Source organism: Melitaea cinxia, chromosome 27, assembly GCF_905220565.1.
Source record: "Melitaea cinxia chromosome 27, ilMelCinx1.1, whole genome shotgun sequence".
NCBI classification, from domain to species: Eukaryota; Metazoa; Arthropoda; class Insecta; order Lepidoptera; family Nymphalidae; genus Melitaea; species Melitaea cinxia.
Window position 1 is genome coordinate 474,063 of NC_059420.1, and position 15,397 is coordinate 489,459.

The window sequence follows — 15,397 nt, forward strand, 5'->3', positions numbered from 1 at the left end:
TGTTCATGGGATATACGAATTACGACTGATAAACTCTTGCTTTACTCTCACTTCGCTTTAACGGGAACGCCATTTTTTACTCCCCGCTCCGCCCAGCTCCGCGCCAGTGGAAACGCAACCTTACACGTGAATGAGAGGTGAAGTGTGACCGACATTCACAACACGATGGACGAATGTAGTGTCGACGTTTTTAGACAACGATTTGACCATTGAATGAACAAATAGGTAAAAAAATTGAGTGAACCTAACAAAAAATAATAAAAAATTGATAAAAGGTAACTTAGTTGTTAATTAGTTAGCATTCTTTAAATGTATTAGATAACAATAAATTGAAAAATGAACTTCGTAATATTGATTGGCGTGAATGTTTAAATATTCAGAATCCAAATGAAAGCATTTCTTCAATAGAAAATAAATTTAAAAGTGCATATAACATATGTACAACATCAAAAAATATTAGTTTAAATAATAGGCGCAACTCGTGCAAGTGGGTTAACCAGCGATTAAAATATATGTGCTATAAGCGGGACCAATTGTATAATGTGTGGCGGAAAGATGAAAATAATTCTGCTAAAAGGTTATATTATAATATTTATCGTAATAAAAAAAAGTTAAAAAATAAATATATTATGTCAGAGGTGTGTAGTAATTTTAAAAATCCAAAAATAATGTGGGGAATAATTAATAGGATATCCGGAAAAATCACTAGATGCATTGATGATACCTTATTAAAGTTCTTTAAATTAACCCCTTTAATATTAGCGAACAACTTTGCGAAAGAATTCAACCTTTCAGTAAATAAAATAAAAATAATTGTGTTTGCTCGCAAACGAAAAAAAAACCGACTTCAATTACATCGACGAGTAATACAACGTAGATCGACGAAAAAATAGTCAAGTAACTACGCGTTATCAAAGATTACTCAAAAAGTAGTTATCAGATCTCGATAAAATTTATATACATGACAAACATCAGCTTACGATTAAATTAAAAATTATTAAAATCGGTACACCCAGTAAAAAGTTATTTCGGATTTTCAAGTGTTTCCTTCGATTTCTCTGGGATCCCATCATCAGATCCTGGTTTCCTTATCATGGTACTAAACTAGAAATATCTGCTTTCCAAAAAAAAAGAATTATCAAAATCGGTACACCCAGTAAAAAGTTATTACGGATTTTCAAGAGTTTCTCTCGATTTCTCCGGGATCCCATCATCAGATCCTGGTTTCCTTATCATGGTACTAAGCTTGGGATATCTACTTTCTAACGAAAAAAGAATTATCTAAATCGGTATATCCAGTAGAAAGTTATGCGGTATAATACAACGTAGGTCGACGAAAAAAGCGTCAAGTAAAAACGCATTATTAGATATAACTCGAAAAGTAGATGTTAGATCTCAAATAAATTTAAATGGAACCAATTGACACACACCACCTTTCAATTAAAAAAAAATTGTCGAAATCGGTCCACACGGTCAAAAGTTCTGATGTAACATACATAAAAAAAAATACAGTCGAATTGAGAACCTCCTCCTTTTTTGGAAGTCGGTTAATTAACTGTGACACTAAGCTTTTAGATCAAAATTTGTACGAAATAAAAACCACTATGACCTTAAGAGTAAAACGCGCTAGTCACGAGGCTGTCGCTCAAATCTTAAAACGTATTAACTTAAATAAAAGTCCAGGTTATGACGGAATCCGTGCGCGTGAAATTAAATATTTATCTGATGTGCTATAGGTATTATATATATATATATATATATATATAATCTCTATAGCTATAGCTACCTATTATATGTCACCTAATAAACCGCTGTCTGGATACAGGATTATATCCTCGCAGTCTCAAGGTCGGATTCATAAGACCCATAATCAAAAAGGGCAAGCATAATGATTACAGTAACTACCGACCCATCACTATACTGACTTGCATCGATAAAATTATTGAAAGATTTCTAGGGGATCAAATAACATCTTTTCTAAGAAACAATCATATCATTAACCACAAACAGTATGGCTTTCAGAAAAACAGAAGCACTACTGACTTGTTAAGGGAATTTATAGATGAAATAAACTTCTATCTTAATGAAAAATATCATGTAATTACTTTATTTATAGACTTTTCAAAAGCCTTTGATATGCTAGATTTTAATACTTTATACAGTAAATTATCACAGAATGGAATTCTCTACTAAATTTAATAAAAGATTATCATGCGAATCGCTTTACCACCGTTAAAGTTGCCAATTGCTATAGTAATATGTATCCAACCACAAATGGCACAGGGATCTGTAATTGGGCCGATTGAATATCTCCTTTATGTTAATGAAATGTGTAATTTGATAAAACAAGGCTCCATTTATCAATTTGCCGACGACACTTGTTTGATTGCGGCACATAGATCAGTATCTGAAGCTGAAAATATTATGCAAAACAACTATAATCTTATTTGTAAATGGGCCCATGATGTTGGGCTGGTGATTAACGCTCAAAAAACTAAATTTATACATATACATTCTTCCCATAACGTACCTATCACCTCCCCTGCTATCATGGCCCACACTCATGAATGTTTCCATAGTAGTCGTATTAGTTTGAATTGTCAATGTCCACTGTTAGAAAAAGTAAATCAACATACTTATCTCGGCATCGTTATTGATAACGGATTTAGCTGGAAGCCTCACATAGATCTCGTCTGCTCTAAATTAAGATCTCTACTTAGTAGATTGTGTATATTGAAACATAAGCTCCCATATAAAATTTGTAGAATACTGTATCTAGCCCTGGCTCAATCTGTTATCGGTTATGGACTGAGTAGCTACGGTAGGACATGTAAAACACATTTAAATAATATTTATGCTTTACAGTTACGTTTATTAAAAACCATTATCCAAAGATTTAACAATAAACGTATCTTGAATGAAAGTGATATTTTTAAATATTGTAATGACATGGATGTATTTACTTTGGTGAAATTCAATATCCTAAATGAAGTTAATGATCCTTCTTTATTAATCGAAAAATGTAGACCCAATACCCTAAGAAATATTCAAAACTCAAAAAAATTTGTAATGCCGAATGCTAGAAATTTTTACGGAGCTAGAATGTTAAACACCATTATGCCCGCATTTGTTAATGAACTTCCCGAAGACCTACAAAAGTTATACCTGGACAAACGCAAATATAGAAGATCACTAAAAGAACATTTGTTGAAGTCTTTAAGCGTTTAATAGTTACAAAATTTTGGTAATTAGTTACCTTGGTTTAGATTTAATGGCTATAACATGGTACGGTACGGTATAGATACCTATTAAATGATAATATGATATGCGACGCGGCGGCTTGTCCGGATAAGCTCTTGTGAGTTTTCGTGGCAGGCTTTGTATAAGTGATAAGTATGTGTTTTTTGTATTTCTGAACAAATAAAATAAAAAAATAAATAAAATAATAATTAAAAAAAAAACAAAAAACCCGCCTGCGTGAAGAACAACTAATAGAAAATCAACTGAAAAAGCTGGAACAAGATAAAAATTCAATATGCACACAAAGTCAGCGAAATAAATAGAAACAATATCAAACATTTTGTGCTTAGTAAGCATAGTTACTTGACTATTTTTTCGTCGACCTACGTTCTATTATACCGAATAACTTTCTACTGGATGTACCGATTTTAATAATTCTTTTTTTGTTGGAAAGGGATATTCCCTTCCCCTAGTTTAGTACCATGATAAGGAAACGAGGATCTGACGATGGGATCCTAGAGAAATCGAGGGAAACTCTCGAAAATTCGCTCCTCCTTTTTTGGAAATCGGTTAAAAAAAACTATCTGTGTCGCGACTTCGGCCTCGTGGAATTTAACAAAAAAGTTATTGTTCAGTTCGCATAGCTATAAAATAAATAAATTTCTAAAATAAAAGTGACCTTAGTTACTTATTACATCAGCTCTGCCAGTGAATGTCCCGTTAAAATCGGTCCAGCCGTATTTAGTTATTATAATATTACAAACAGACACTCCAATTTTATTTATTTGTATAGAGTATAGATGTATTATTTTTTTTTATGTCACTAGGTCGGCAAACAAGCGTACGGCTCACCTGATGGTAAGCGATTACCGTAGCTTATAGACGCCTTCAACACCAGAAGCATCGCAAGCGCGTTGCCGACCCAATCCCCAATCCTCCCAGGAGCTCTGGTCACCTTACTCACCAACAGGAACACAATACTGCTTGAAAACAGTATTATTATTTGTATTTGATCGAAACAAAATATAATATGTAGCAGTCGACTGTTACCTACAACACAAGCATTAATTATAACTTAAATATATTCAATGTACTCTGGGACATTAAGTTGCTTACCGCAGGAACAGACGCCCGTGCGAATTATAAAAGCGACAGCCGAAGGTTGCAAAAAAAAGCAGTTTTATTTAAAATTAAATTTATTATTACTAAATTATAATTAATTACACGTGACAATTGTTCGATGTGAGAAACAAGAGTGACTTAAAATTAAAGATCGCTCAGTCGTTGGTTGTTTTGGGTTCTTCGTGTTGGGTCGCCTCACACGGTGCCCAGGTGCGATGCTCAGCTGCGATGCCATGGTGGGAAAGTTTCGTAACAAGCTCCGGCTACCGATTCGAGACGTGGGAATGTTTCGAAGCAAACTCCGGTCAGCAAATCCATAGAGCGTTTCGTAACATGCGCGTATGTTGCAGATATTTATTTATAAATCTTTCAGATAATACAAAAAATAAACAATATGTATATAAAAACGAGTGAGCTTTAGACCAAACGACTGAAGTAAAACCTCTTTAGCTTCCATCTAACTTAGATCTCTCAACTTCCGTTCGCCTCGCCCGGTCACACTTTTGGTAACGCTCTCGTCACGCATTCACCAGCTTACTCAATTCAAGCGCGCGTAAAGAAGTTTTACCTCAAATATATCCTACAACTAATAAATATTCTCTAACCATTGTCCTTATCATATCAAAAATCGATTGCTCCAGCGGGGATAGAACCCACGTCTCCGACTGACCGTGTCGGTGCTCTAGCCAATTAAGCTATGGAACGATGTACCCGCTACATCGAAAGTTTTGATATGATGATATGATATTATATTCGGTTCTAAGCGATCGTGGCACCATCTATAGTGAGTTGAGAACAAATTAGAACTCGATAAATTATTCTACTGAATGATTATTATAGGCATTATAAAAAATAAATAAAACAAGCGAATCAGTTAATACTTTTCAATTTATTAAAATCGTATCTATAATAACTTACTAGCTAAGGTTTGTGAAGCGAGAAATGCGATGAACTCAACTAGCGCGAACTAGGCTCCGGGTCACTTGACAAAATCTTTACAACAAAAGTTTAATTACCCTTTACATGGATACACACATGCCCAGCAGTGGGACGTTACAGCCTAAATCGATCATCATATACTTGAGTTATTATTAAATATATAAATAAGAATAAATCGTTAAAAGTATTTCGATTTTAATATTACTAGCGACCTCTATCCGCCTATTTTGTTTTGCGCGATAAGTGATCACCAACATATCACATACTAAAACCTTCTCCGAAGCACGCTTTATCTTATGGTATAAGTATCATTCCGATCGGTTCAGTAGTTCACAGAATAACCGAACAAAACGACCGGCATTCCATTTATTAGTATCGATATTAATAACAATTTAGCAAATATTATATTGAAAGACTAATAACAATACCCAGAATAAACCCAGGTAGACTACCCAGACTTATACTAATCCAGATTTTTAGTTTTAGGCACTGTATTACAATCGTAATAATAAACGTTTTATGATAAAAATTTGTCAAGCGATCCGTTTAAAACAAAAAATATAAATTATTTATCTCACGGATAACGACACGTTAAAATGGTTATACAATTTGGTATTAAACTAATAGTGGATTAGTTTTAATTTCACACTCAAAACATTTCTTGTCCTATCTATAGTTTCAACGGTTGTTGATAGTTTATCATGCACATAAGTTACGAATAGATTTTAACAGAGACAATAGGCCATTAGAGGATCTAACTCCTCCTCAATTAATATGAAACTTATAGTTTGACATTTGCAAATCGAAATATATGATTATTATAGTGGAATCTGATGGTGATAATAAATAATTTATCATAAGACTGGCCGACCTGGCTTCGAACCACCTTTTTTTTCTTGGATATAATAATAATAATTATAAATATCAAAATAAAATTTATTTATTTATATCGACATTGACACGTGCTTAAAAAAATACATATTCCAGACTCGAAGTAGCGAATACATATACATCTATATATAAAAATACTAGCTAAGCCTGCTCTGTTGTTGGTTCCATGTAGATGGGGAAGGGCCAGCGTGTAATAATAATAATCGAAATAAAATATAGCATATCTTTCAAGTTGGATCAAACTGCACACGGTGTGCAAATTTGATTAAAATCGGTTAAGTAGTTTAGGAGTCCATCGCGGATTTTATTTTATGTCGCTTACGTCTTGGCCATGCGTGTACACCTGTTCATCTGGCCAAAATCAGAGTTCGTGACCACTCATTGTGTGAATGTGGCCTTGATGAAGACACGGTTTCCCACATCCTTTTTACCTGTCCCAAACTCCCCCGTCCTATATACGACATCCTTCCCTATGATATTCCCCGCCCTATAAATGTTCAATGTTTGTTAATGTTGGTGTTTAGTCCCTATTGTAGATTTTTGTGTAAATATTTTGAAATAAATAAAATTAAGTTGTAAATAAACCATGTGTCTGTCCTAGTGTAATTAGTTTGTAATAGTTTAGTTACTAACAGCTTTTATTGTAGTCTTAGTTTAACATTAAATGTTTGTGTTGTTTTAGGTTGAGGTGTAACAATGAAAGTCCTACTATTTTGCCTGATTTCGAAATTAAATTGAGACTGTTATCTCAACTGCACCGATCAATCAATCTCCTACGTGTGTTCTCCACTCTACGTGGCATTGGCGGAATCAACCGTGCTTCTCTGGCACAACTGAAAGCCATTAAACCAATCAATCAATCAATCAAGATTGTATTTGTCGGTAACCATCATATGTCAAATAGTTAACAGGTGAAACAGCATCAAATTCGACTATATTTATGTAATTGTAAACCTAAAAATTGTAGTTTATTGAGAGGGAACAGGTCCTGAGGTCCTATTCGACCGCCTGCTGTTAAATTCTATTCGTAACTTATATGCTGGATTAACATCTGCAACCCGTGAAACAGACACTTAGGAAAGATACAGCTTTATCTTATTAGATACCACAGTATTTGAGTGAGGCGTTTAGCAAGTCTTAATATAGTGATGGTGTTTCTATCCCATGCGAGGTCGACCCATGCCACGTCCCGGAGCTGGCATGTCACCACCTCCTTTGACATTCTTGATTGTTTCATCGATTGAGAGGATCTGAAACAGTAATAAATATATGTCAGGAAATTTCCCGCTCAAAATATGGAGCAGCCCGACTGGGGTAGTACACATATACACACATATACATACACACGAAGTACAGAAGAACTTCTCTCAAGCACTGTTGTGTTCCTGTGTGAGTAAGGTGTAAGGGATTGGGGGTCGGCAACGCACTTGCGATGCTTCTGGTTTTGCAGACGTCTATAGGCTACGGTATTTGTTTACCATCAGGTGAGCTGTACACTTGTTTGCCAACCAATATATAAAATAAAAATAAAAAAATCATCAATCGGGGCAAAGATTTCTCTTGATTCCCATCCCGATGCTCTACTGTCAGTTGGTAACGCTTGGAGAAGATAAAATTTATTATCTATACTAATATTACAGTAATAATAATCTTTTTATTTGAGACACAGTCCACTTGTTAAGTAGACTAAAAACTTAAAACGAAGTTAGTAGTAAGTACAGTAGTAGTAGTAAGTAAGTTACAAGAGGAGTCTTAGCAAAGACTACGAAGATCACCAAGGGGTTTTGGGGTTTAAAAAATTCTAAAAACAAGTCACTTAGTATGGGTATGTTCCCTAAGTCAATAAACAGAACTGTTTTTAATAAAAAACCCTGGTATATCAAAAAAGAAGCTCACCTGTCCAGCGGCTTCACAGGCAGCCGTGATAGCATTGATCTTGACCACCGCCGGTTCCCAGACACAGGACACGAAGTTATCAGCTATATCTTCCTTCTGGATGTCCACACCGTACCACGTTTCACCTGGAAATTGAGGGCGGGTGGGTATTATGATGAAGTTAGGATGGGTTGTCGTGTGTTTTGTAAGTAATGTCTCATTCGGTTTGTGTCCACATCGCTTTCGGTAATTGGATCCGTTTGTTTTAATCATTGACAACTTGGAAATATTCGAGGGTGTATTAGCAAAGTAACCACAGCAACGGGGTAAGACCCTAGCAGTTACATATTTGATTCCTGCGCATGACCAGATGATTGTCGTGATCTGGATGTTTGTATTTTGTGATTGGATCCTCATCACCAGGTACCATAACTATGGGGACAGTTGATTGTGAAACTTTTTGGTACTTTGTTATTCATTAATTTATATAACATCTTTAGTGTAACATCCCAAACATCTGTTACAGCAACTCTGACAAACTCCATTGCAGAGCTCCACGTCAACACTGACAGTAATCCACAAGACTCAAACGATCAACATGCTCTACGTCTACAGCACTTAGAAGCCGGAGCCTGGACTGACCCTGGTGGTGCTTCTGGCGCAGCTTGTTGAGCAGGTTGGTGGCGTCGAAGCCCGCGTTGTCGCACAGCTGGCGCGGAATGGCCTCGAAGGCGCGCGCCACCGCGCCCAGTAGCAACTGCTCCTTGCCGGCGATACTCTTGGAGTGGTCTCTCAGGTGCTTCGATATCTCCATGTCGATGGCGCCACCGCCTGCAATTTGCGAACATAAGTTGTTAGAAATATCACTTCAGCCTATCGCAGTCCACTGCTGGACATAGGCCTCCCCAAGTTCGCGCCACACATCCCGGTCTTCCGCAATCCTCATCCAGCCTACACTGGCAATCTTACGTAGATCGTCGGTCCAACGGGCCGGAGGACGTCCCACACTGCGTTTGCCAAGACGCGGTCTCCACTCTAGGACCCGTCTACTCCAACGGCCATCGGTCCTGCGACACAGATGACCAGCCCACTGCCACTTCAACTTGCTAATTCTGCGGGCTGTGTCGGTTACTTTCGTTCTCTCGCGGATAGTCGTTAGAAATATATGACAACTATACTCCAGACTTTAAATAGGACATTCCCCATTATATACCACATGATAAACCATTAATCATAATCGAGAAAGGTATTCACCAGCAACGACAGCATCGTTCTTGATGGTACGCCTGACGATCATGATCGCATCGTGGAGGGACCGCTCCGTCTCCTCGAGGAACTGTTCCGCACCACCACGGAGGATCAACGTGCAGGTTTTGGCAGCGGGACATCCTGTACAGCAATGTATAAGATATAGAAAATATAGTTACGTTTGTGTTTGTGTTTTGTGAGACTATATATGGCAAAAATTATTCTAAAACTGGATATTTACCATGATTTTATTCTCATTTTGAGGATCTCGATATTTCGATATAGCGAACTCTCGTGAAAGTGTCTCGTAAACAAGACATTCGTAGCTAATGTTGAAATATCGAGCTCCGCAAAATGAGAATAAAAAACATGGTAAAGGTAATGTTTTAACCAGCTTTTTTGATAAATATACATGGCAATAATACATATAAAAATAAATACAAATATTACACACAGACTCTGGTGGACATTGAACCAGCGGCCAGCCATTAGTCTATTATATATGTCAGGTTAATCACCAACTGGCAAAAAGGCCCTCTATCTACAGGTTAAAAATAAATACTCTTAGCCCTAACAAATGCATTTTATCTTTAACTAGCAACCCGCCCCGGCTTCGCACGGGTACAATGCTGATACTATCAACAACAAAAGATACGTTAGACACCTCTAAAACTATCATTTCTCTACTATATTATGCATGTATTATACATATAAACCTTCCTCTTGAATCACTCTATTTACTAAAGAAAACCGCATCAAAATCAGTTGCGTAGTTTTAAAGATCTAAGCATACATAGGGACAGACAGCGGGAAGCGACTTTGTTTTATACAATGTAGTGATGTTACCACTAATTTGAGACAGTGATTATTATACGCGATGTAATGTCAAACAAAGGGTAGAATAAATTTATGTAGACTACTTATGAGCGCAGTTCAACTATAAGCTCGAAATATGGATTTTATAAGATTTTGTGAAACAAATACCTTTGACTACAGACTTATTTAGGAATTCTAAACATTTTTTTTTATCAATATCATATCAAAAATCAACCGCTCCAGCGGGGATCAAACCCGCGTCTCCGACTGACCGTGTCGGCGCTCTAGCCAATTAAGCTATGGAACGATACACCCGCTAGATCAAAATTTTTGATATGATGATTTTTATATTCGGTTTAAGCGAACCGTGGCACCGTCTATAGTGAGTTCTTTACAGGAACCCGTAACTATTCAAAGTTTCATATTACAATGAAAATCTTTGACAATAAAAAATATAAAAATCATCATATCGAAAATTTCGCTCTGGCGGGTACATCGTTCCATAGCTTAATTGGCTAGAACGCCGACACGGTCAGTCAGAGACGCGGGTTCGAACCCCGCTGGAGCGGTCAATTTTTGATATGATATTCAAAAAATGTTTAGAATTCCTAATGTGTGGGTAGCACAAAAATAAAATCGTATAGACTTAGCTCAACTTTATTACTAAAAAATTACTCTAATCTACAGTTTAATACTGAGATACTTTTCAAGTTACTATTTCTGTAGCACAAATGTTTTATTTCTCACCGTCAGGAGCGTTTTCTTTCACGTAACCTGATCGAGGAGAAGTTTGACTATAATATATTTTTATACAACTAGGTCGGCAAACAAGCGTACGGCTCACATGATGGTAAGCGATTACCGTAGCTTATAGACGTCTGCGAAATCAGAAGCATCGCAAGCGTTGCTGACCCTACCCAATTCAACCCAGGAGGTCTGAGTGCCCAGTGCGAGTTTTGTTTAATCCGTCTCGCAATAACGGGCGTAAATTTTAACTACATTTTGTATGGGAAATTCGGGATTTCAACCTGGTTCTCGCGTTTGCCGCTAGATGACTCTGTATCGATTGTGTCGTAGATTATTCTTGTATATTATCGTCTAGGCTGCACTGTTTAAATTTCCATGCAAAATAATGTTCACGTATAAACGCGTTTCTGTCATCTTTCTGTGAATAAAACTCGCACTAGGCACTCAGGTCACCTTACTTACCAACAGGAACACAACACTGCTTGAAAGCAGTATTATTTAGCTGTGATCTTCTGTAAGGTCGAGGTACTTCCCCAGTCGGGATGCTCCAGATTTTGAGCATGACATTTCCCGCTGCGCCCTCAATTAAATAATAGTATATAGATACAATAGTATCCACATATTCGATTTCTGCTTTACATATTCGATTTTTGCAGTTTTGGTGGGTCAAAAGCCATGTCATTTTCGAGACAAATTCGATATTGTGTTTTTAAAGCTCTGCCATATTGCGAAATTTAATTTTTTTATAACCGTATTATTATATTTCATTTTTCAGCCACAGTGAAAGGGCGCAATTACTGCAGTAGTGAATGAACTTTTTTTTGTACCTCTTGGTAAATAGCGAATAACTCGCTGAAAATCTAATAAATTATTCTTTTTGTTTTAATACATGCAGCAAAGGATACATTCTATGCATTAGTTTTTTTTATTCCAAAAATTTAGGTGTTTCTAGGTAATCACAATAGGTGTGCCCCTTAACAATAACATTGTGTAACAAACAGGGTCAACAGAGTTTGATACTGTGTGACAGGTAGTGTCAACAGTGTGATACTGTGTGACAGCTAGGGTCAACAAAGTGTGATACTGCGTGACAGCTAGGGTCAACAGAGTATGATACTGTGTGACAGGTAGGGTCAAAGGTGTGATACTGTATGACAGCTAGGGTCAATAGAGTGTGATACTGTGTGACAGCTAAGGTTAACAGAGTGTGATACTGTGTGACAGCTAGGGTCAACAGAGTGTGATACTGTGTGACAGCTAAGGTCAACAGAGTATGATAATGTGTCACAGGGAGGGTCAAAAGTATGATACTGTGTGACAGGGAGGGTCAACAGAGTATGACACTGTGTGACAGGCAGTCAAAAGTGTGATACTGTGTGACAGGCAAGGTCAACAGTGTGGTATTGTGTAACAGGCAGGGTCAACGATGTGTGATACTGTGACAGGGAGGGTCAAAAGTGTTATACTGTGTGATAGACAGGGTTGACAAAGTGTGATACTAAATAATTTGTGACAGGGAGGATCAACAGTTTGATACTATGTGATGGGGAGGGTCAACAGGAGGGTGTTGTTGAGTAATGAAGAAGACGAGTAAAGTATTGAAATTTTGGATTTAAAAAAACAAATCAATAAATACAACGAATATTTGTATTCAAATGAGTCGAATATATCATAACCCTGTTATAAAGTTAAGAGCAAGGAGCAAGGCTTAGGGATCGGTCGGTAGATTAACCGGGTGAGGGGGGGTGGAGACACTGACCGGTGAAGAAGTTGTAGCGCTCGCCGCCCACCTGGCGCTCCTCGAAGTGCGCGCAGGCGCCGAGCGCGGCGGGCGCCAGGTCGCGCACGGAGCTCAGCACGGCGCCGCCGCAGGCGCGCTGCGTGCGCCGCAGGTCTTCCTCGGTCACGCGGACACACTCACCGGTAAAGAAGTTGTAGCGCTCGCCGCCCACCTGGCGCTCCTCGAAGTGCGCGCAGGCGCCGAGCGCGGCGGGCGCCAGGTCGCGCACGGAGCTCAGCACGGCGCCGCCGCAGGCGCGCTGCGTGCGCCGCAGGTCTTCCTCGGTCACGCGGACACACTCACCGGTAAAGAAGTTGTAGCGCTCGCCGCCCACCTGGCGCTCCTCGAAGTGCGCGCAGGCGCCGAGCGCGGCGGGCGCCAGGTCGCGCACGGAGCTCAGCACGGCGCCGCCGCAGGCGCGCTGCGTGCGCCGCAGGTCTTCCTCGGTCACGCGGACACACTCACCGGTAAAGAAGTTGTAGCGCTCGCCGCCCACCTGGCGCTCCTCGAAGTGCGCGCAGGCGCCGAGCGCGGCGGGCGCCAGGTCGCGCACGGAGCTCAGCACGGCGCCGCCGCAGGCGCGCTGCGTGCGCCGCAGGTCTTCTTCGGTCACGCGGCCCGCGCAGAACATGTCGCTGCGGGTATACGTGCCTTGTGAGCGACCGACTCGCGCGGGGCAGTCGTTTGTGAGACTGACTCGCGTGAGTTAGTCGTTTTTGAAAGACTGACTCACGTGAGTTATTCGTTTCTGATAGACTGACTCACGTGAGTTAGTCGTTTCTGATAGACTGACTCGCGTGAGTTAGTCGTTAGTGGGAGATTGACTCACGCGAGTTAAGTCGTTTCTGATAGACTGACTCTCGTGAGTTAGTCGTTTCTGATAGACTGACTCACGTGAGTTAATCGTTTGTGGGAGATTGACTTACGTGAGTCGTTTGTGGGAGATTGACTCACGTGAGTTAGTCGTTTTTAAGAGACCGACTCACGTGAGTTAGTCGTTTGTGGGAGATTGACTCACGTGAGTTAGTCGTTTGTGGGAGATTGACTCACGTGAGTTAGCAGTTTTAGAGTTCGTCGTTTGTACTAATGACTCAACTCAAGTGAGTTGTTAAGTTGGAAGCTGAGTTAAAGGTGTCAGAGTATATTGTTAGAAACGTAACTGGCGAGTCCTACTACCAGACTCAGATAAATTGCGAGTGGAATTACTATCTAAGAGAGGTCAGAGGATGTTAATAGATAATTGGCGAGTCCTGCAAACTGACTCAGATGAGTTTTGAGTGCAAGCAGACTCTAATAGATGTTACAGTACGTTACTAGAAGTGCAACTAGCAGGTCTTACAAGCTGAGTCAGGTGAGTTTGAATGAAGAGGTATCGACCCTTACCTATGACGCCTTACTTATTAAACAAGCAGTTTTGATATTGATCTTTTTTTTATATCACTAGGTCGGCAAACAAGCGTACAGCTCACCTGATGGTAAGAGATTACCGTAGCTTATAGACGCCTACAATACCAAAAGCATCGAAAGCGCGTTGCCGACCCAATCCCCAATCCCCTCCAGGAGCTCTGGTCACCTTACTCACCAACAGGAACACAATACTGCTTGAAAACAGTATTATTTAGCTGTGGTCTTCTGTAAGGTACCTCGGTACTACCCCAGTCGGGCTGCTTCATATTGTGAGCAGGAAATTCCTGCTGTGCCCTACCTCAGTTAATGATCTGAATGCATTGAACACCTGAGAGAGCCTCAGCGTTCTTCAGGGGAACACTGCTTAATACACTTGTTCCCAATCAGGTCAGATCAGATCTAAATTCAACATACAGACAAGTTACTCTCCAGACTGAGAGGTAAACCCTAGTAAGAGCCGTTGAGTTGTTTGATAAATATTTATTAAAAACTCAAATTACCAACTCACCGGTCAGCAAAGTACTGCGTAGCAACGTCGCCAATTGGCAATTTACTGAGCACGACCTGAGCCCCGCTGGCATGCAACGCAGCCAGCTTGTCGTACAGAATCGTCCACTCGGCGTCTACCACCTTCTGGTACTCCTTGACATTGTCTACACGGACCTGGAATCACAGACAATGGGTTATTAATTTAGTTTATTACTATGAGAGATGTTATTTTTTGGTTATTATTGTCTCATCCAGTTTATATCCACATTGCTTTCAGTAATTGGATCCGATTGTTTTAATCATTGACGTAAAGATATATATTTATTGATACCAGCTCTGGTGTAGCGCTACTTGTTGTCGTCCCAAATATCAGAGGTCGCGGGTTCTACTATCCTTTTTGTTATCTCAACCATGCTTCGGAAAGTATTGCTAAAACTGTACTATAAAGCTATCGAAGTTATCAATGTTTGTCATTGCCTTAGCATCTGTTATATTTTCTGGTCGCATAGAACCCATCAAGGCCACTTCTGTGACCGAAGCACAAATGCATCTACATAATACCAAAACATATCAAAGAATATTAAGAGTAAGGCTCACTTCAGCGTTATCCCTCTCAGCTTTAAGCTCCAACTCGATATTGAGCAACGCAATCTTGCAGTCCTTGTACGTCTTCGGTTGCATCTCGAAGCCAGCGTACGAGAAGGTCTTCTTGAAAGCCACTCCGGCGACCAGGAAGGAATCTTCTAGCGCACCTCCTGACACTTTCTTGATTCCTGGTACCAAAGATAGGGCGTTATGATAAATATTTTAGTTTTAGTTACTGTTTTTTCTTCGCCAACCCGC

The 15,397-nt window shown here is 39.3% G+C and overlaps 1 protein-coding gene and 1 long non-coding RNA gene across 2 annotated transcripts in view; both read right to left on the reverse strand.

The window, feature by feature from the left end:
* Nucleotides 1-7,349: 7,349 nt before the first annotated feature.
* LOC123667105 (T-complex protein 1 subunit eta) overlaps nucleotides 7,350-15,397 on the reverse strand; it is a 33,922-nt gene continuing 25,874 nt past the window's right edge. Inside the window, exons 8-14 of the mRNA XM_045601088.1 lie at nucleotides 15,152-15,327; nucleotides 14,574-14,728; nucleotides 13,124-13,293; nucleotides 9,322-9,456; nucleotides 8,710-8,898; nucleotides 8,089-8,213; nucleotides 7,350-7,442 (exon numbers count right to left, since the gene is read on the reverse strand). Of these exons, the coding sequence (XP_045457044.1) occupies nucleotides 7,350-7,442; nucleotides 8,089-8,213; nucleotides 8,710-8,898; nucleotides 9,322-9,456; nucleotides 13,124-13,293; nucleotides 14,574-14,728; nucleotides 15,152-15,327 (1,043 nt within the window). The remainder of the gene's footprint in view (nucleotides 7,443-8,088; nucleotides 8,214-8,709; nucleotides 8,899-9,321; nucleotides 9,457-13,123; nucleotides 13,294-14,573; nucleotides 14,729-15,151; nucleotides 15,328-15,397) is intronic.
* LOC123667108 lies at nucleotides 10,776-12,732 on the reverse strand. The gene is made up of 2 exons (XR_006745391.1): nucleotides 12,638-12,732; nucleotides 10,776-10,905 (listed from the first exon to the last, which is right to left on the reverse strand). It is a non-coding gene; the product is annotated as an uncharacterized LOC123667108 (long non-coding RNA).